Source organism: Scardinius erythrophthalmus (genome assembly GCF_964197995.2).
Source record: "Scardinius erythrophthalmus genome assembly, chromosome: 24".
Lineage (NCBI taxonomy): Eukaryota > Metazoa > Chordata > Actinopteri > Cypriniformes > Leuciscidae > Scardinius > Scardinius erythrophthalmus.
This window is the reverse complement of record NC_138244.1, coordinates 15,783,371-15,804,748: the sequence shown is the minus strand read 5'-3', so window position 1 is coordinate 15,804,748 and position 21,378 is coordinate 15,783,371. Positions and strand designations below refer to the sequence as shown.

General features: G+C 35.1%; 1 protein-coding gene across 1 annotated transcript in view; it reads left to right on the top strand.

Annotated features, from left to right (window-relative positions):
* Window positions 1–2,635: 2,635 nt before the first annotated feature.
* Window positions 2,636–21,378, top strand: part of immp2l (inner mitochondrial membrane peptidase subunit 2) — a 94,079-nt gene continuing 75,336 nt past the window's right edge. The window contains exons 1-3 of the mRNA XM_081356907.1: window positions 2,636–2,723; window positions 8,665–8,799; window positions 10,554–10,657. Coding sequence (XP_081213033.1) covers window positions 8,668–8,799; window positions 10,554–10,657 — 236 coding nt within the window. The 5' untranslated portion in view covers window positions 2,636–2,723; window positions 8,665–8,667. The remainder of the gene's footprint in view (window positions 2,724–8,664; window positions 8,800–10,553; window positions 10,658–21,378) is intronic.

Genomic DNA, 21,378 nt, shown 5'->3' with positions numbered 1-21,378 from the left:
ATACATTTTGGTTTTTAATTTAACGATTTATATTCTATAATCGAAATGAAAGTAAATCGGAATGCACCCATGATGAATGTTTTCCTTTTTCTTTTTTGTTCGTTGATATTACGTAGATCATCTTAATTTCATTTTACAGCTGCATATTTGGTGACTATTTTGTGGAAGTGCAGCTCAGAAACGCTCTTCACCGATGAACTGAACCGGACACAGTCCTTCTGATATGCAGTTGCAGCTGGAAACGATAATGTTCTGGAAAAGCCTTGAAGAGATTATGAACGCTTTGAAACGGCATGTAATTTACAGCAAAAATCTGAAGATCTGGCAGGTCCATATCCCATTTAGAGTGCACTGAGACATATTGCTAGCAAGGTATTTTTGATAGAAGTACGAAATCAGTGTTGTACAGCTTTTCTTTCCACACTATGGCAGTTATTTGTTTTTGGTCTTACACGAACCGAGGCGTGCAGCTAGACCTGCATCCCGTTTTAACCGCTTTGTACTTTCCGGAATGGCTAAAAGGTGCTACATATTTCTTAGTGTTTGTTTTTTTTCTAATGTAGCCTCGTATCTACCGAAACTGCCTGACCGTTTAAATGTGCCATGTGATGAAATTGTGTGGTCTCCGAGTTTTGTGCCAAAGATGCAAACAGTATTAACTTCTTTGTCAGTGAGAGTAGTTAGGAAAGCTTACCTGAAGTTAGCGTGACCGCTAGTGCTCAACAATGTGCTTCTTAAACCGTGTGCAGAGGCGTAGATCAAGACTGCATGGGGCATGAGCAGTACAAAGCAATATAACCATTGTAGTTTGCAAAGAGTGATAGAAACAAACATCGTCTAGTTCCGAGATGACTTTTACCAGCAGCCAGATCCCAAATCAGGTTGTGTCGCCGCAGTCTCTTCCGAACAATATTGGCTAGATCAAATCTGTGTTTCTTTCTCCTTTAAATGTTAAATCCGACAGAACTTTTCACATTGAGGTCAGAAATTCAATTTGGCCTCTTATTTGGACTTTAGGTCGTTGATGATAAACACAATGTTTAGGAAATGCTGTGTGGAATTGATTTTCTTTTATATTGGTTTATCTTTTATATTGTTTTTTTTTTTTTTAAAGAGTCATTTTTGCACCATATTTTCATTGAAAATTTCTTTTAATCATTAAAATAAATAATTTTTACCATGGAAAATTAACTTAAAACATCAAAACATTCATCTTGCTAACAAAGCCAGCAAACGTTCAATGAAACGGCTGATTTTAAGAAGTTGCGTTTCAAAAGAAAAGAGAAACGTTGCCACATTTTGATGTCAAATTGATAGTTACAAACAGCTTTTTCACTGCCAGCTTGAAAGCCCACAATTCTTTTAATAAATAATTTGATGTGTTTAGCTGTGGCAATATACTTCAAAAACACGCAACAGCCTTCGCGAATCACGTGGACAATTGAAATGGTCTGCATTTTATAAAAATTGTTCATAGCAAAAATGTCCCGTTATTGCATTTTTGTAGATAAATACAAAGTACAAAGTGCTGTATTTTTTTTGGCAACCTAAAACATTTGAAGCACGAATAATCAAACTAAAGTTGGAACAGTGACACAATTCTTACAGATGGGCACCGATTCGTTTGTTTCCTATTTTATTATCGGCTTTGCAGCAAATGTTCTCATATTCCCATGTTTTACGAGAGTTGCTCATTTCAGGCAATCATGTTTTGTAATTTCGATGGATTGCCAATGGTCAAGTCGTAGGACGCTTGTATTTCTCCTCTCCTTTCACTCTCCTTTTTATGGATTATACTCTTTCTGTTCAATTTTTTGAACTTGTAAAGTTGTACTTTATATCATACAATGGGATGAAAGTATTCCATATAGCCTGTGTTACAGATTTTGTACAAAAGGTGTTTATATGAAAATGTAACCAGTTCATAGCTTTGAATGTTGCAACTAAAGTTTTTATTTGTAAATGTTGAATATTAACCATCAAACAAATAAAGGTTGATTGATGTAAAGTGTGAGTTTTCATTTATTGTTGCTTCTCTTGAGATGGATCCAACACGAGGACTGCAAACAATCATTAACCACGGCTTTAACTCACTGTAAAAAAATAAAAGTTGCTGCCTTAAATTTATAAGTCAACCAACTTGGATGTTTAAGTCATTTCAACTTAAATTACATTAAACTGACATAAATGAGTTGAATCTTAATAAAAAGATTTTACAACTTTTACAACTCTACAACTTTTGTTAATGCAGTGTAAAAAACATTTTGTCATAACTTATTGATCATAATATTTTACAGTTTGACTGGTTGGTAAATTTGGTGGTAAATTTTAAATGACCAACATTTACATCTGCCACACATACATTAAAAACAGGATTGTCTTTTTCTCTTTTTTATGACCATAATACAATGTTTTGGTATGGTGTATGTAGGCTATCATGTGAATGTTATGATACAATGGGCAATCATTTGGCGCCCTAATAAAGTAGACGCCATATTTGTTTTACTCATATCCTTGTTTTCTTATGCTAAAATTGAATATGAACTTAATAATGTATAGTAGTTTTTGTGAGGGCTTTTCCTCATGTATTATTCCAGCGTGTCCACAATATCTTCCTGTCAGGAAATGTATGAATCAGACTCGGAGGGCTTTAGGACCCGGGAAGCAGCGAGCGTGGTGTCGTACTGACGGAGCGACGTACAGCACATACATAAAGACATTAGGTGAGTGTGTTGACACCTCTGAAACCATTGATACTCAGCATTCAGACCTTACCAGTGCTGAAGAGTTTATGCTTCACTTTTGCTTTTGTGGTTTAATTGCGTCCATGATAAAGTTCATCTCACGCCCATTGTTTGCTCTTGTTTATAGTAGCCTAATAGCGGCATGTCCTGTCAATCCAGCGTGGTCGCCATTCACGCTAATGTAGTGTGAGTTAGTGTTGCAGTTTTTAACTTAGTACACAACAAAATGAAACAAGAGAGATGTAAGATAAGACGACGACATTTGCTAATGTTGTTGTGTTGCATGAACAGGCTGACCTCACAGGCTGTGTTCTCAAAACCTGTAATTATTTTGTAATACAAATGTGCAGTATACTAACTACACAGAATACTATATCCCACAATGCAGTGCACTTGAATCGACTTGACCTTCCATTTCCAGAATCACAAAAGAACCTTGTATCAGACACACTTTTAAACATTTCATTTGAAGAGATAGCTGTTAAGAAATGTTTATGCAAAATAATAGTTTTTATATCCGGAATGATAACTGAAAGTCACTTTCTGAATAAACACACATGCTTTGTTAAAAGGTCATGTGATGGTGATACAGTGTAATAACATTTCAATTGTTTGTTGTTGTATATTACTATTTCATGTCATTTTTTTTTTTAGTAGTAGACATCATCCAGTGTGTACTGTGCAGTAAACAGTGTGTTAGTAATCCATTCCTAACTGAGTTATTGTTTAACGTTTAAAGCATTAAATGAAGTTTTGCTGTATATCCCATAGACAGTATATAAACGGTATATCCGAGTTTGCTTCCTCAAACAAGAAAAGATGTAGGGCGGGTCTTCCGAGTGGTGCAGGTGTGACGTCAGAACCAGAAGACTAAAGGTGATGATACACAGGGCAACTTTTTGAGCAATGTTGCCGTCAACGGGCAACCAGATGAGACACAAGGCCCACAACCGATAAAAATTATCCAAATGTATTGCCTATTTTCAATGGGAAAGTGCCCAAGCAACAATCGCTCGGCAAGATTGCCCAGCAACATTGCTCAAAAAGTTGCCTTGTGTATCATCATCACCTTAATTCGCTGTTTCCTTCGAGATCAGGCCTATGATGCCCAAATGTTAATTGTCCTAATAATGTTAATTTTTTCTAGGTAGGCAGTTTATGATAGGCAGTTGCTCATCACAGTCCATCAGTTCAGGAGTAAAGATCAGTCTCTTTTCTTTCTTTCTTTCTGCGATATATATATATCTCATAATATATTGCCAACACGTGAATATACTGATATAAAAAGATTCTCCCATATGAATGCTGGATTTAGATTCTAGGCTAATTAATTAAAGCTGCCCTGTGTAGCTGCCCTAATGAATAAGATTATTCAGAATTTTTAATCACTAACTTGTGAAAACGTCACTTCATATTGGCTTTGCAGTATAAAATGGTTGTATATATTATTACATATTTAAACTACATACACAGCTGCAGTCTGTATCTTTTGGCGCTCTAGCGGTTAATAAAGAGAACTGCATCCCAGACAGCAACATGGTGTCGGCCCAGATCCGGCCCACATCTGGTGCACGTGGATTCAACACATACCAGATGTGGGCCGAATCTGTGCCGACACTATGTTGCTGTCTGGGATGCATCTTGTGGAAGAATATTGCAGCCGCAGCTACTTCTCTCTGTTTATATCTATGATGAGTCACACAGGTACTCGGCAACGGTACGACCCAAACCAGTCTAAAATAGTCAGAATATAAACACTTATTATAGATGTACCCTAGTGATTCAGGATAAGACAAAAACACGGTTTGGAAAATGGATTCATGCTGTACTTGCTTATTGTATACATTTTGTAAACTTTTAAAACAAAAAAAGTTACGGACTGCAGCTTTAAATATGTAAACTATTTAAAGGTAAAGTTTACCCAAAAATGACAATTCTGTCATAATTTACTCACCCTCAAGTTGTTCCAAACCTGTATAAATTGCTCTCTTCTGCTGAACACAAAAGAAAATATTTTGAAAAATGTCAGTAACTATTGACTTCCATTAAAAAAAAAAAAATATTTTCCCCATATATATATATATATATATAACTAAATGTTATAATTAAAACAATTATAATATTATAAAAAAGAAAGGCTTTTAAGATGCATGTGAACCTTAAAATCATTCAACATTTCACTTCTAGTGTATATTATTAACTGTTTTCAAACGTTTTACCATAGGATACTGTGAGTCAGTGTAATTCTTTCTGTCTGCTTGTCTGCAACAACATTAATCTCACCGCTGCTGTGATGCAGACTAATGGTCAAGCATTCCAGCTGAAATCATACAGGTGCAAACATTGAGATAATTTAATCAGATTCCGCCTGTCAGCACCGTGTTGTGAAATGCACTGTTAAAATATGCCCATGCATCAAGGAAACCGAAAATTGCCTTGTCAAGAGTGGAAATCTGTCATTGCAGTTTCAAATTACCCTAAAGCAGCGAGTTCACAAAGCATTTTTCGACATATTTGATGACTAGTGCAATTAAAATGGTTACGCTCAGGTATGCATAAACAAAGGTACCAGGCTAGTTTTACTTTATGCAGGTGGCATATTTGACAGTATTACTTGCAGGATAAATGGGTCAGGAGTTCTAAACGGGAAGCATATGATAAATTGATTCTGCTGGAGACCACCATGCACCGCAACGGTCACCTAATATTACAGAGGCATTTGCTTTCAACTCTAGAAACACATTTTTAATTGGGTTCGGCTACAAAAAAATCCATCTATGTTGCACACCTGCTGTGCCAACCTCGGTTTTATTTCTGTCCGTAGCACATGGAAAATGGTGGAAAATGTTCTCGACTCTGAATCTGAAAGGGGCCTTTGATGAAAAATGAACTTGACGCTTTCTTTTGATCACCGCGCACCAGTCCTAGATTCTCCCATCTGCCCGTTTTTAAGAATAAACTATTAGATGCTCCACTTTACGCACCTTTGAGATCCATGCGCCAACCATATACTGTATATAGAGCCTCGGCCTGGGCATTGCACCATTACGTCGCTTCTCTGTTTGTAGCCTGAAGGAAAAATATAGGATTGGGGCTTGGGACAAGAAAAAATAGACTTTTTCTTTTTTTTTTTTTTTTGTAGCCTGTCATGTGTTGTGTGACTCCGGGGTGATTGGGAATCTTTCACTGTATGTGCTGGTGAGGGAATATTGTTAGAGCAACCTGACAGCTGGCACTTGGCAGGTCTGCCCAGAACACCATGGATAATTTAGCCTCTCGTTGTCGTAATAGTTCATTAGTCGCACTCTTGTGCTATAGATGCATCTCTTCACGAACTAAGCGAATGAATACTTAACACTACAAGAAGTGCCAGCGCCGGGTAAGACACATCAGAGAATCTGTTAGATGAAGATGTGAAATCAAAATTGACCCTGTTTACTTTCTTAAAGGGATAGTTCACCCAAAAACAGTTTGGTTACCCATATTCTTCAAAATATCTTCTTTTTTGTTCAGCAGAAGAAAGAAATGTATACAGGTTTGGAACAACTTGAGGGTGAGAAACAGAATTTAAATTTTGGGGTGAACTGTCTCTTTAACACATGTTATTGTGTTTGATTCTTGCTAGGTCTTCCAGCGAAAAATAATGTTTAATCAAAATTCATTAGCTTAGCATAACTTAGGCTACTATTTATTAGAGAATCCTGAAACAAATGTATCACGGTTTCCAAAATATCAAGCAGTTTTATATCACGTTTTCAACATTGATGAAAATAAGAAATAGTTCTTGAGCAGCAAATCATCATATTAGACTGATTTCTGAAAGATCATGTGACACTGAAAACTGGAGTAATGATGCTGAAAATTCAGCTTTGCATCACAGAAATAAATTATATTTTAAAACATATTCAAAGGGAAACCAGTTATTTTAAATTGTAATAATATTTCACAATTTTACTTGTGATTTCATCAAACCCTGCTATCTAACAGTTCAACGGCTTACTTGAATTTATATGTCAAAATTTATATTGATAATCATGTATTTTAGTCATTTATAATATTTCTGGGCATTTTTTATAATGTTGACAATTGTACACTCTCATTCACTCTCTTGCTTTAGAAAGTCTCAACATAAAAAGTCAAAACATTGTTGCTACAGTACTAAATGATTTATTTTCAGAGCTGTGAAGTTTTTGCAGGAAATTTCTGACTTCTGACATTTACGTGATTGTTTTATCAGAGAAGTAAAAAAAAACAAAAGGAAGTAAGAAGGGTCCGGCTACTATGGCTTGCTCAGATTACATATTTCTTGGATATACAGTACAGTTGGAGCCTGGGAAAACCCAGACTACTTCCGGCGAATTTTAATTCTCTCTCCAGGATTCAACTGAGAAGGGTCTGGTTTTAACCAGGCTAGTACAGTTGGTCTTGTAGGACTTTTTATAATCAGTAATCTGTGTATCTACACTGTAAAAAGTGATTGTGTTGGAAACTCCTTTGCCTTAAAATTATTACACTGTAAAAAAAAGTTGCTGCCTTAAATTAAGTACAATCAACTTGGTTGTTTACAGTTTATGGTTGATTTCAACTTAAATTACATTAAACTGACTTAAAAAAAATTGTTGAATCTTGTATAACTTAGAAAAAAGTTGAAAATTGCTTAACTGATTTTGATGAGTTGAAGCAATGTAAAAACATATGTTGTCATAACTTATTGATCATATAATTTTTTTACAGTACAAGTAAATAAACCATGCGTAATTTAAAATATTAAGTTATGTGGAAATGTTTAGTTCACATCACTTTATTTTTTCAATTATGCATGAGGTTATTTACTTAATAATTTTAAGTGGTTTCCTCAATTTTTTTTAAAGTATGTTTCTATCCATAGAAACTTACATTGCATTCAAGGTGCGCATTTACATTTGATCAGTTCGTCCTTTTCATGGGAATCAAACCCATGACCTTGATGTGGCTAGCACCACGATCTACTGTTTGAGCTAAAGGAAAGCCTACAAAGAAATAAAATGTTTTGCAAATGCCGTTTCATGCAAATTTTAAATATTCAGTGTTTGGATTACATTAGTGTTGCTGCCTCGACTAGCCTACATACTCAAAAGAGAGTTAGGAAGGTGTCTTTTTTTCCACCACAAAAGGGTTTTTTTTGTAATTTTCTCTGTTTGAGCCGTATCTGGCTCACAGCAGTGCAACCCTGACAAATCCTGCACTGCGTTGTGATTCGCTCAGCATTTTTTTTTTCACCCTCACATCTAAGTTGTTGTAGTCTGATTTTTGAGCCTCTTGAATGCTCTCCTGCAAGCAAATGGCTTCAAGACTTTCTTTAAGTGCTTACCAGTTAAGTCTGCAAAGTTGCTGTGGGAGACCTTGAGGGCTTTTTTGGGAAAATAGTACAAGCCGCTCTTCGTCTTTTTGTTTCTATGGTGAACTCTGTATAATGAACAAGAGGCATAATTGCATGCCGTGTACCTCCAAATCAAGCATCACACTATCATTTAATGGTATTAGAGCAAGCGTGCTCTTGTCAGATTCAATTTCAATGCCTCAGTGGGTTTTCTACCCTAATGCATTGGGTCTACAGAGTTTTGTCATTGCGAATACGGTCTACAAATAGGTGCAATTACTTAATTCATTAATAAAATGGTTGCTTTATGAGTGTTTTCTTCTTTTTGACCTCACTAGTCACTTGCAATTTGATTCAAAACAAGATGGTCCATGCTTAAGCGTAGTTTTTTGGCCTGCTTTTGGTACTTTTGTTCTCTTTGTGAGGCTAGTCATCCAACATATCATTGAAACATGCTTGAAAGACTTCAACAAAAACATTTTTGTTGTTTCTTCATAAGATGTTACCAGACACTTTGAACCAGTCAAGGTCATTTTCTCTTTTCATTCTCTCTCTCTTCAGGCAATGGCGCAGACGGGCTTTGGGCGAAGATACTTCAGAGCGTTTGTTAGTGGCTTCTTTGTAGCCGTCCCCGTGACAGTGACGGTTTTAGATCGTCTTGCCTATGTGGCACGCGTAGAAGGTGCCTCAATGCAGGTGAGTTGTCCTTTATCCATTTCATCAAACTATTCTTGGTAACGTTGTTGTTTTGATGAATCTGGTTTAGTCTAGCTTTGCTGATTTTCTTATGAAACAACTTACAAGGTAGTTCAAGTTAATTTTTTGGCACGTTGAGCTGTGGTGCTCTTTTGGGCGATGCAGGTTTGAGTCTGGCTTTTTTTTTTAATCACTTTACTGTATTTGTCACCATAGTAATTTTATTTCCCCATCTTCACTATTTCTATGTAAAAATTTATATAATATAAAAAAATAAAAATGGTCATAGGACTTAATATATCTTGATAGATTTTCGACATTTTGGAAATTGATAAATCTTGGTATTTAATATATATATATCAATACATATCTTGACGGGGTTTTTATTTTCAATTTACTGTAAAATACCGTAATATATTTAATAATTTCTATTTAAAATGTAGCAGTGTAACAATACAGTTTAACAATACAAAAATTAAGTGAACATTTTTGAGTGATGCAAGTCGGTCAAAGAAAAACTTAGAATCATTTCATTGAGACAAACAGCTTAAACCAAATCATAGAAATGCATCAAACTTACCAATTTTTTTCCAAGTTTAAATCAAAGGCACTATTAAAACATCTCTGCTTGTTTACGAGAAAGTTTTGCGAAAGTTTAGGAAGCTTAATAGCCAATAAAAAGCACATTAAAATCATGACCACGTTCACAGTTGCCTGATTTATATAATACCATCAGAATAATTGCAAATATATTATGACTATTCAATATATTTCCCAGCCCTATGAAATACTAAGAGAACTTTACTTTAACAAGCTTCTCTATTCAAACATTAATAACCTTTTTTTTTTATATTAGGACTTTGCATTAGGGCTCAATCAAACCAAATGTCCTAAACATTGCACTAATAGCACTAAGACCACAATGAAAGACACCTAAAATAATGAGAGAAACCCATCTGAATACACCATGCTCATTTCCTCGCCAAACAGAAGTAATGGTTCATTATGCACCTAATGAACACTAACTAACCAAAACGCTGGTGTTGTTGTTGTTGTTTTCCTTTTGGAGTTTGGTTTTCTATCTCAGTTCATAGTGTTATAAATTTGCTAATGGCTTTTCCCGGTCCGTCCACGGCCTTTGAATCCAAATAAGTCACTCCATGGACAATGCTGTAAGCTGACACCAATACAGAATGAGAAAATGTGTCTGAATAAAAAAGATAGAGCGCCCAGCTGTGACAGATAAATTCTCCAGGCGGGAACGCTCGTCGGGATATTTATTTTAGAAGGACAGATAAGAGATATTTCTGTCAATTATCCCAGCAAGCGTGAAATGGCTCATCGAGATCTCCCTTAATGATTCATTGGAGGCCCGTGCATCAAGTCAGTCGTTGACTTGATTGTTTGAGAAGGTTCGTCACACACAAGTTGTTTGATATACCACCACAAAAAGAGTTAAGAGAAAAACAAATTCTGTTTTTGAAGTTAACTTGCAGACGTTATTTTTATCCTTCAGTCGAAAGGCTGAATGAAGAACAGAGCGATTCTTTTCCATAACAAAATTAAAGCAAAGTTGCTGCCACTGGAGTTTATTCTTAGAGTTACAGTAGTTTTGGAAGTTTTTTTTTTGTGGAGTGGAGGATTAAAGCAATAAATCACAGACCAAGAAGAACAAATTATCAAAGTTAAAAGTTTCTAATCTGTCACAACTCTTCTAGAGACTTTTGTAGACTCAGTGTTTGAATCTTTCCCAGCCGTCCTTGAACCCAGATGGAGGGTCGTCACCTGATGTTGTGCTGCTCAACCGCTGGACTGTGAGGAACTACCAAGTACAGCGAGGGGACGTTGTGTCAGTTTTGTGAGTAGCCGTATTTAAGCTGTGTTTTGTCCTAAACGCGTGAGCCATTATGTGACGTTTCACTGTGGGCGGAGCAACCAAGCGTGAGCCTGCAGAAACTGTGCAAATCAAGTGACTGAAATAATGTTCTGTTGGTTATCATGGCTGGCTAATGTGGTGCTCGACACTTTTTTTGCATTTAAATGTATTGTGCGTTGTTGTGGTATGGTGTAAAGTAGGGATGCTGTTTATCGGTACAGTTAGGGATGAAGGATATATCTATGGAAGCTTGTTTCCGCCACTGAATAATAAATAAATAATAATATTTGCGACTTTTCATCGCACAATTCTGACTTTTTTTCCCACAATTGTGATATATCAAGTCAGAATTGTGACTTTTTTTCTCAGAATTGTGAAATATGAAGTCAGAATTGTGAGAAATAAAGTCGCAATTGTGAGAAATAGTCGCAATTGCGAGACATAAAGTCGCAATTCTAAGAAATAAAGTCGCAATTGCGAGATATAAAGTTGCAATTCTGAGAAATAAAGTCGCAATTCTGAGAAATAATGTCGCAATTGCGAGATATGAAGTCGTAATTATGAGAAATAAAGTCGCAATTGCGAGATATAAAGTCGCAATTCTGAGAAATAAAGTCGCAATTGCGAGATATAAAGTCAGAATTGTGAGATATAAACTATTCTGTGGTAAAAAAAAAAAGTGTCTTTTTTTCCTTAGAATTGGACTTTATATCTCACAATTGTGAGTTTATATCTCACAATTCTGAGAAAAGATGTCAGAATTGCGAGATATAAACTTGCAATTGCGTGTTATAAAGTCAGAATTGCGTGATATAAAGTCGCAGTTGTGAGAAAAAAAGTCAGAATTCTGACTTTATAACACGCAATTCTGACTTTATAACACGCAATTGCGACTTTATTTCACGCAATTCTGACTTTTTATCTCGCAATTCTGAGAAATAAAGTCAGAATTGCGAGATGTAAACTCGCAATTGTGAGATAAAAAGTCGCAATTATCTTTTAAAATGTTTTATTCTGTGGCGGAAACAAACTTCCATATATATGTTAACATGCAATTTTAGAGATTTATATTTTTTCACTTGGTGTAAATAGCATCTGGCTTTATAGCATCTGTCTTTTATTTATTGTTATGATATTGAACATCACCTGATAATCACTTAAAGTCTATAAAGTCATCTTAAGAAACACTAATAATTCGATAACACTGTTAAATGTACAGCAAATCTCGAAATAAAAAAAACAATTGTTATACTGTACATTATAATTTTGCTGTGCCAAAATGAACTAGTAGCGTTTAAAACAATTTTAGGTTTTAGTGTGTTGTTTTTAATTTATTTAGACACCAGAGGTTATGTTTTTACTATTGGTTTTTATCTGTTAACGTCCAATACTAGGGATGCACCGATATGAAAATGTTGGCTGATACAGATAACCGATAATTCTTTATATTTGTAAACCGATAACCGATATAGTGGCTGATAAATCTAAATCCAAATTTTATATAATTTTTGAGATCCTGAATATAAATACAAAAGTCTCACCATTTAAAAGCCATGTCCCAAACACATAATTATAATAATTTACAATTATTTGTTTTTTCCTTTGGTAAATTGCTGTTGTGATCCTTGATTGTGTTTTGATATGTATTTGTATGTCTATGTTATTTGGCCAGGTCACTCTTGTAAAAGAGATTTTAATCTCAATGAGTTTTTAACCTGTTAAATGACAGACTTGCGATGTGCATATTGCATTAATTGTATTTTCCTTCTTTTGAAGTGATTCCAATCATATTTCAAGCTATTCAAAACCATCATGGTGAACAGTGTGCATCTGAAGTGTCTCAGCTGAAGGAAATAATCCATTATTTATTATATCGGCCAAATTTCCTTAACGGGCTGATAACAATGACATTAAAAATGGACATATATCGGCCAATACTGCAGTGTTAATTTCGTTAACGAAAACTATGACGAAAAATGTTCGTTGACGACCTTTTTTTCCCTGACTAAGACAAGACGATGAGAGACGACACCCACGTCATTAAACGATAACTGTGACTATATCAACGAAAAAAGACGAGACTGAAATGTTAAAAAAAAAAATTAAACTTGACCAAAACCACTTGTTTGTGTCAAATAAAGGAGACGACAACACAATGACTGTTTTTAAGAGCGTTCAGGCATACGGCTACCAGATTTTAATAATTTAAACTCCCAGTCAGAGCTTTTCAATAGTATCTGGCAACCATGCGCACGCGCTCTATACACTGCTGAAGAAGCGCGGATGATCTGAAAACACCGACAAGTGCTGGAGTTCAGCGATCTTCATTTGAGATTTTACCAAATCTCAAAATGAATTTATCTAATATTCATATTTTATATGATAAGATTGCAAATTATTTATAACATTGTTATTAATAATTTATTAACAATATTCAATATAATCTTCAGCCTAAAAGTGAAAATCTGTTTGACACAATTTTAGTGATGATGTTGTGATGCTAAATTCACTTGACATTTAAAAAAACTATTTTGTATAAAAAATATAATATTTATCAGCTATTGATTGTAATGTCAAAATAATTATTGCTTATTATATCAACCAAAATTGTATTTCGGTGCATTTTTTGTATTAAGCTTAGTCTTTGCCCCTCAGCTCTGGTGAAATCCTTGAAAATGGCCTTGATGGAGAAGTCCATTTATTAGCTGAAATTTGTCAGATGTGATGTTTTTGTGACAGAACATCATGTAGATGTCAACCCGTTGAGCCTGCAGACCTCTGCTGTTCCACAGATGTCATGTTGAGTCCTCGCATCCAAATCTTTGACGAAAAATATCACATTCATTCAGAAAATTGAGGTGTTCTCCTTCCAGATGAAGACATCTGTAGCGCTCAAAATTGCTAATTGGATCATTTTGGTCCCTCTTTAATCTGCCACAGATCTCCTTGACCTTAAACCCAGCTGCTCTGAGTACACTAACTCAAGGGGAATCCTCCTGTGGATAATGAGCCCACTCTGTCAGAAGGCCTTTTAAGGGTTACTGTCATCGCAAGTAATTGGCATGGACGCAATCTTCTGATATGCTTTAATGCGGTGCTCAACACCAAGAGCCTTTTGACCTAGACCCTGCAGAGCCTATCATCTAGACTCTAGTTAGGTAACTCCTCTTCACTTTTATGTATGGTCTGTTTTTTGAAGCACCGGGGGGGAAAGAAAGTATTTATTTCGTCCAACTTCTCGATCAAACACTCACCCTGCGGTGTTCTTTGGCTTTTATACGTTTGATAGGCCAGTAGATGGTTGAGCGCCTTTGACTGTTCAAATGAGGTTTTGATGCTGTGAAACTGAAAGACTTGTGTATGATTATAATGCCACCACAGGATGTTTTTTCACAAGTAAAGAATTACTCTGTTGGCCGGAATTCTGAAAAGAGAGTTATTGAATTAATGAAGCAGAAACCTTCATACAATTCATTAACAGTTACTATATTACAATTGCATGTGCCTCTAGCAGTACCAAATGAAGCAAAAATAATGACTGTTTTCAAAAGGTTTTTAGAACACTCCCTCCATTGTCATTGGTTAAACAAGCGAATAGCTCCGCCTCCAAACTCACATCATTGGCTTGAGCCACTGTTGCTGTGTCAGGTTGGTCGGAATGTTCAAATAAACGTTGTTTTCTAAACGCTACAGTGTTTTTCAGGGAAATCTACCTTTTAATATCTCATTTATAGTTGTCTCTGCTTAAGCTGGATCAGGATAAATGTGTTTTTTTTGTTTATATAAAAAGTACGCATTTCTATGGAAGCCACAGAACACATTTTTTTAAACTATAATTGCGACTATTTACCTCACAATTCTGACTTTATTTCTCAGATTTGCGTGATATAAAATCACAATTTCGAGTTATAAAAGTCAGAATTGTGTGATAGCAATTTTTACTATTTTTCTTGCAATTCTGTCTTTTTTTCTCACGATTGCAGTGTTTTTTATATCGCAATTCTGACTTCTTTTCTCAAAATTGTGAGATATAAACTTGCAATTCACCCTTCGCAGGGAGTTTGATTGACAGGCGATCTGACCAATCATAATCCGCCATCCGCCGAATCCACCATTTTATATCTCACCAGAGATATAAACTCGCAATTGTGAGTAATAAAGTCCGAATTGCAAGTTTATATCTCGCGATTGTGACTTTATAACTTGCAATTTTTACTTTTTTCTAACATTTGCGAGTTTATATGTCGCAATTCTGACTTTTGACTTCTTTTTTTTAGAATTGTGAGATATAAAGTTGCAATTGGGAGTTATAAAGTCCAATTCTGTGGGGGAAAAATACTGACGGTTGCGAGTTTATATCATGCAATTCTGAGAAAAAAAAAAGAGAAGCTAACTCGCAATTGGACAGAAAAAGTCGCAATTACCTTTTTTATTTTTTATTCTGTGGCAGAAACAAGCTTCCATACATTTCAGCTTTAACTCAACATACTGTACTCAGTGTACTGTTTTAGTTTTGTGTAAATCCCTGTATTAAAAACAATGTTGAGAGTAAGGCAGATTACCCAAAGATGGCACTCTTCCCCTGCTGGGAATTCACTGCACTGGGAACATGATGTTCATCCTTTACTAAACTATTCTGTGGGAAGAAACTAGCCTTGCATACTAATACTCCTGACCCCATAAAACATCATGTATATATGTATAGTATCTTGTTTTTAAATCAGATTCTTTACTTTTATATCAATATATTCAATAATTCTTGTATTTTAAAGTAAACCAAAAATGTCATTATTTATTCAGCCCCATAATATATCATTTTTATGTAATCTCATGTTTCCAAAAAAACACCTTTGATTTGATTTCATGTCTTCTGAAGTCATACAACCCAAATTTAGGTCATTATTCAGTGTAAATGTTGGCTTCTGTTACACCAAATTAGATTTCAGCCTTTTAGAATTCATATGAACTACTTTTATGATACTTCTATTGTGCTTTTTTTGTCGTATTGTTTTTTTTTACAGAAAAAAGCTGCATAAAGACTGCAAAATGTCTCCTTTTGTGTTTCACAAGAGTATATATTGGCGGAATGTTTATTTTTTAGTTTATTTCTTAACCATATTTATCATATTTTAACATATTTAGATCACATGACCATCTAAATTGGGACAAATCAGTCAAAATTTTGAAGCAAGTCTCCAGGTTTCAAATCTGATGTGTCCGTGTGCGGTTGAATCTGAATGCGTTTATGCAATTGCGAGAGTTTTGTTTTCCTCTGCCTGTTTGGATCAAATGCAGATGTAATTTGGACTCATTTCAAACGTTGTCTAAGGAGATTTCTCAGTCCACAGAGTAATATCTTATTTAGAGAACATTCCTCATCTTCAGACAGCAGTCAATGGGGAAATGGTTCTGTCAGGGTGTTTTATGCTCACAGAAAACATTTTGTCATGCTTTGAGTGTAAACAGGGACAAACTTGATGATTTTACGAATTGCAATTTGTACACATTACCACTTCCTGAAAAGTTTTTCCACAGCATCATTTGAAGGTTATGAATCTGTTACAAAGGGGAAACAGTGGCACAAAATTTGGAGCACTAAAACATTTAGTCCTTTTGAAAATGTCCAAACATTTTTCAAATAACCATATTTTGCAAAGGCAGCTTGGGAAATAAAAATAGTTGTTCTGTCTAGGAGCATTGAAAGTGGAGGAAAAGAACAGAAACTGTAAATATATTTTGGTTCGCAACATGCAATGTCCATTTTCCCTCTCTTTTCCGACCCACTTTGAAGTGTGCTGGGCAGAAAATGGGATCTCGCTGGACTGGGTTGAGTGTAATTAGCCATCTACATGGAAACCAGTTTAATTCATGCATCCTCAGAGAGGTTTCATAGGGTCGAACCTGTTTTCTGAGAATTTTGCATTCAGCTCAGATTATGAGGTGAACTGAGGGTTCTGAGGGGTTTTTCGGACCAGCGTGCTTCTGCTTTGTTTGGTTGTCAGCCTCACTGTTACACAAGATTGCTGAAGGCGGGTCAGGTTTGGGGTCTCTTGAGTCTTGAGGGACCAGAAACCTAGTGTTTTTGTTTTTTTCAGAGTTCAGAAAAATATGTGAAACATCTCAAACCATAAAAAAGGACAATGAGGATGGTCCAGGGAGTTAGGTAGCTTTGGAAAAGTTGATGGAACTGCCAAGCATTAAATCGGACCAATGTTGCATTAATCCTGCTATAAATACATTTAAAATTATTGTTATTATTAATGGTAATTATTATTATTATTATTATTATTATTATTAAACCCATTATATTATCAAATTAAACCTTAATAAAATGATATAACTTTGTGTTAATTAATTATTGTTTTGATAATAACAATAACAACAACAACAATAATAATAATAAAAATAATAATCTATATAACAATCCAGTGTTGATGTCCTTGTGTAAATAGATTTATGCTTTCTCTTTTCAGCTTTAAAAATTATTTAAAAATATTTAATTTAATATTTGTATTATTATTAATAATTGTATTATTGGTATAATAATAATAATAATAATAATAACATATTATGGCAATTTAAACTCTTATAAAATGATTAAACGTGTGATGTTAATAAAATATTGTAAAAAGTGTGTAAAAATATTTTGATGATGATAATAATAATTAAAGCTGCAAGCAGCATTTAGCGGGGTTCAAGCATTTAGGGTCTTTAAGCACATAAGGCAGTCTAGTGAGTTGTCTGAGTTTTTGTTTAGGATTTACAGGCTTTTGAGTGTTTTTTGCCATACCCATTTTCTAAATGATCCTGTTATGGCTACCCAATGGGTAAAGTTAAAGTTTTTTATATAATTAATAATCTAGAGCTTCCAGAGAATTGTACTGCACTGGTATATTTCCGATCGGGCGAAAAACCTAGGACTAGTTCGCAAAAGTAGGTTTTTAACATAATAGCAAGTATTTAATGAACAAATTGATTGACAGCAGTAGTTCTTGAGGCAAAGTTGTTCAGTATGAGGAGATCTATCAAATGATATGCATCACGTGATTACATAGCCGTAAAACCTGTTAGCGTCAACTAGTGGCTGATTTTTCAAAATTCTTACAGACCTCTAGGGCCACGAGTCGAACATGCCCATCGAGTTTCGTTCTGATCGGCCTCCGTTAAGAGCAAACTAACAGCTTTGAATTAAAATGGTGAGGTATCCTGTTGTAAACATCAACCATGCCTGTTGACAGTTTTGTGGGAAGGGAATGAAAAGTTCTCAAATCCACAGCACAGCCTCAGACATAACATTTATATCCATGATCTGCCATTTTCACTATTGTCCTTGCTTGCTTCTTCACAATACCTGCAGATCTTCTGATGATTCGGCTGTGCAGGTCCACATTAACACTGCCTGGCCTAGAACATGGACTGGAAAATGCAAATTTGGGGGGTATAAATATTAATGATCCTGACTCCAACGTCACAGTCGGTGTTATGGTGGGATTCACTCATTTTTCAGCGGTCTTTTGCAAACAGGAGATTTACACAAGAAGGAGGAAACAATGGTGTTTGAGGCTCACGGTATGTCAGTTCCATGTCCAGAACTCTTATCATTCAACTATGCCAAGATAAATACAGTTTTCAATTGTATGGCACCTGTAAAATAGATGATTAGTAATATAATGCTTACTTGGAGTCTGAAATGGCTTTAACAAAAGAAGAAAAATAGTCTTAGATTTCTGTTCATTCTAATCATGTACAAATAAAGTAGCACAGTAAGATTACATTTATTTGAATGCATTAGTGAGTGTGTGATTGTGCTGTGTGTGCAGCGTGTCAATACTAAAAGTGAAGGTGTAGTTGATATCTTTGGTGATAATATCTGTAGTAATCATAAAAAAAAACACTTAAGAAATAAAGAATTAAAATTACAAATAATATTCTATTAAGATATGAGTTACAATAACATGATTTGCAATAGTAATAATATCAATAATATATGCACAATACACACAGATTAGACTATCAGGTCTGTGTTTTACAAAAACATTAGTATTGCAGCCAATGTGAGTCTGTGGGATTTATAAACAGACAAAATATGATTTGAAATGTTATTTTAATGATTTTATTAAGTTTAAACAATATTTCAAATGGAAAAAAAAATTAAAAATAATATTTTAGTGAGCAGAATGAACCAATGAGTGTTCTTCTTCTGGTGGTTAAAATGTAAATGAAAACAATAATACTTAAACAATAATACTTAATACACTAACCATGCTTGAACACACACATGCACACACATTTTGTTGTAGATGGAGATATTTAAAATAAAAGATAGGTAACAAAATGATAATTGCAAATCTCCTCTGTATAACACCATTTTCAGATTTCAAATTAATCACTGAGAGGCAGAATTGTTCAAACTGAGAGCTCAGTAAAAATGAAGTGATAAACTTTGACAAAACATGACTGTGTTATAATAGGTGATTTTCATGCAAGTAATTTGATATAGTCCAAAAACTAATGCAAAAGCACAGATGAAAATATTTTATTAAGTAGAATGTCCTGCAGAGGGCAGTAGAAGACCACTAATTGACTCACTTTCATTTGAAATACTTTTTTATCCACCAGTAAAACAAAGCAGTTTCTTCATGTTCTTTCCATTAAGCATGCTTACACACACACAGACACACACACAAACCCACACACACACACACACACACACACACACACACACACACACACACACACACACAAAGACAAATATGTTTTCAATGTTTTTAGGATGTGATATTGTGAAAATATCTTCATCTCCTCATCTTGAACAACTTTGCCTCAAGAATCACTAATGTCAATCAAACCGTTCATAATCATAATAAAAAAAAAAAAAATATATACAAATATCATAATAATAAAAAAAACATCATAATAAAAAAGATTGCTTCTTAAAGCATTTGTTTATTTCCAATACTGAAGCGAATTAAAAGATCATGCGTAATCCTGCTGCTCCCTCTAGTGGACAACAGTGGTATTATAGCTTACATTTTACAGTTGAAGTGTTTGAATGAATGGGAATTTGTTTTTTTACTTATATCTCAGGAACCAAAAGGCGAAAAATTCTGAAACTCAGAGCATAGATAGTGCTTGAGGAGCCCTGTTGAATGAGACCATCAATGTGTTTTTGGGCGATTGGGGCTGGGAGTTATGACTGTTATAAGGCATATCTGTTCGGGCTATTATCTCTGGAATGCCCAGGGCAAATAACACCACATTTGAATCGAAGCTAGCCAAGGACGCGCCCTTTCCAACGAGCTCTCACACAATGTTCGGGGTGGTCTGGGTCGGGAGTAATGGCCGTTCAAAATCGGGGGTCCCGCGGATTCGCGATGCGCGGGGGGCGCGCTCCCGAGGCCCGCGACGACACGTTTCGATCAAGAGCCCGGAGAGGTCCTCACCATCAAAATTTGAGCGCGCAACGACTTTCCGTTTTCGAGTTATGAATGGATTTGTATTCGGGGGCGTGGCTTAAATGCCGTTATACTTTCGTTTCATTTCATTCATTTACTTTCGTCCATTTCCATATCTCAGTGTAACACAATTGTCAATAGTAATACTCAATAGATGAGTTTTGACAAAATGTGATTGTAAATGTTAAAATAATGATTTTAAAAAGTCTAAATATGAATTTTATAACAATATTAGGGAGTAGTATGATGAAATGACAGCAGGGGGCAGTAAAATACCACTTATTGGCTTAATATGTCATTATATTCATATAAAATCACCTTTTGAAGAAGTTAAACTTTTTTTCTGATAATTATTGATCTAGAGAGTTCAGAGAATTGTGCTGCACTGGTTTTGAACATTATGATATGAACATTATATGATAAAAGATAGAAGACATCATTTACAGCAAATACAGGCAATTTACCATAGGAAATATATGGTTTTAAAGCGTTTTAACAGTTATAGCGCCAACTATCGTCCGATCTCCATAGAATTTTTCATGCTTGTTAATGATGTTATGTCACATATGCTGACCAATTTTTGTGAAGTTCTGAGTTTTTATTTAGGATTTATAGGCTTTTTAATGTATTTTGACACGCCCGTTTTATAAATGACCCTATTACAGCCATCCAAATGCAAAAGTTCAACTTTTTTTTGATAATTATTGATCTAGAGAGTCCAGAGAATTGTCCTACACTGGTCTGGTTCCGATCGGGCAAAAAACCTAGGACTAGTTCGCAAAAGTAGGTTTTTAACATATTAATGAATAATTAATGAACAGTTTGATTGACAGCAATGGTTCTTGAGGCAAAGTTGTTCAGGATGAGGAGATCTATCAAATGATATGCATATTGTGTGGATATTTGTAACACCACGTGATTACAGAGCCGTAAAACTCGTTAGCGCCAACTAGTGGCCGATTTCTTTCAAAATTCTTACAGACCTTTAGGGCCATGAGCCGAACATGCCCATTGAGTTTCGTTCCGATCGGCCTCCGTTAACCTTGTCTAATAGGTGCTCAAACTTCGTTGGCCGATGGCGGCCATGTTTTTTGAGATACGCCAATGTCCTCATACACATACATGGCACCTTGGACCAAGACACTGCATACCAATTTTCAAGTCAATCGGACTAACGGTCAGGTGGTTATAGCCTGTTTTATGTTTTTTTCATTTTATAGCGCCACCATGAGGCCAATCGTCGCGATT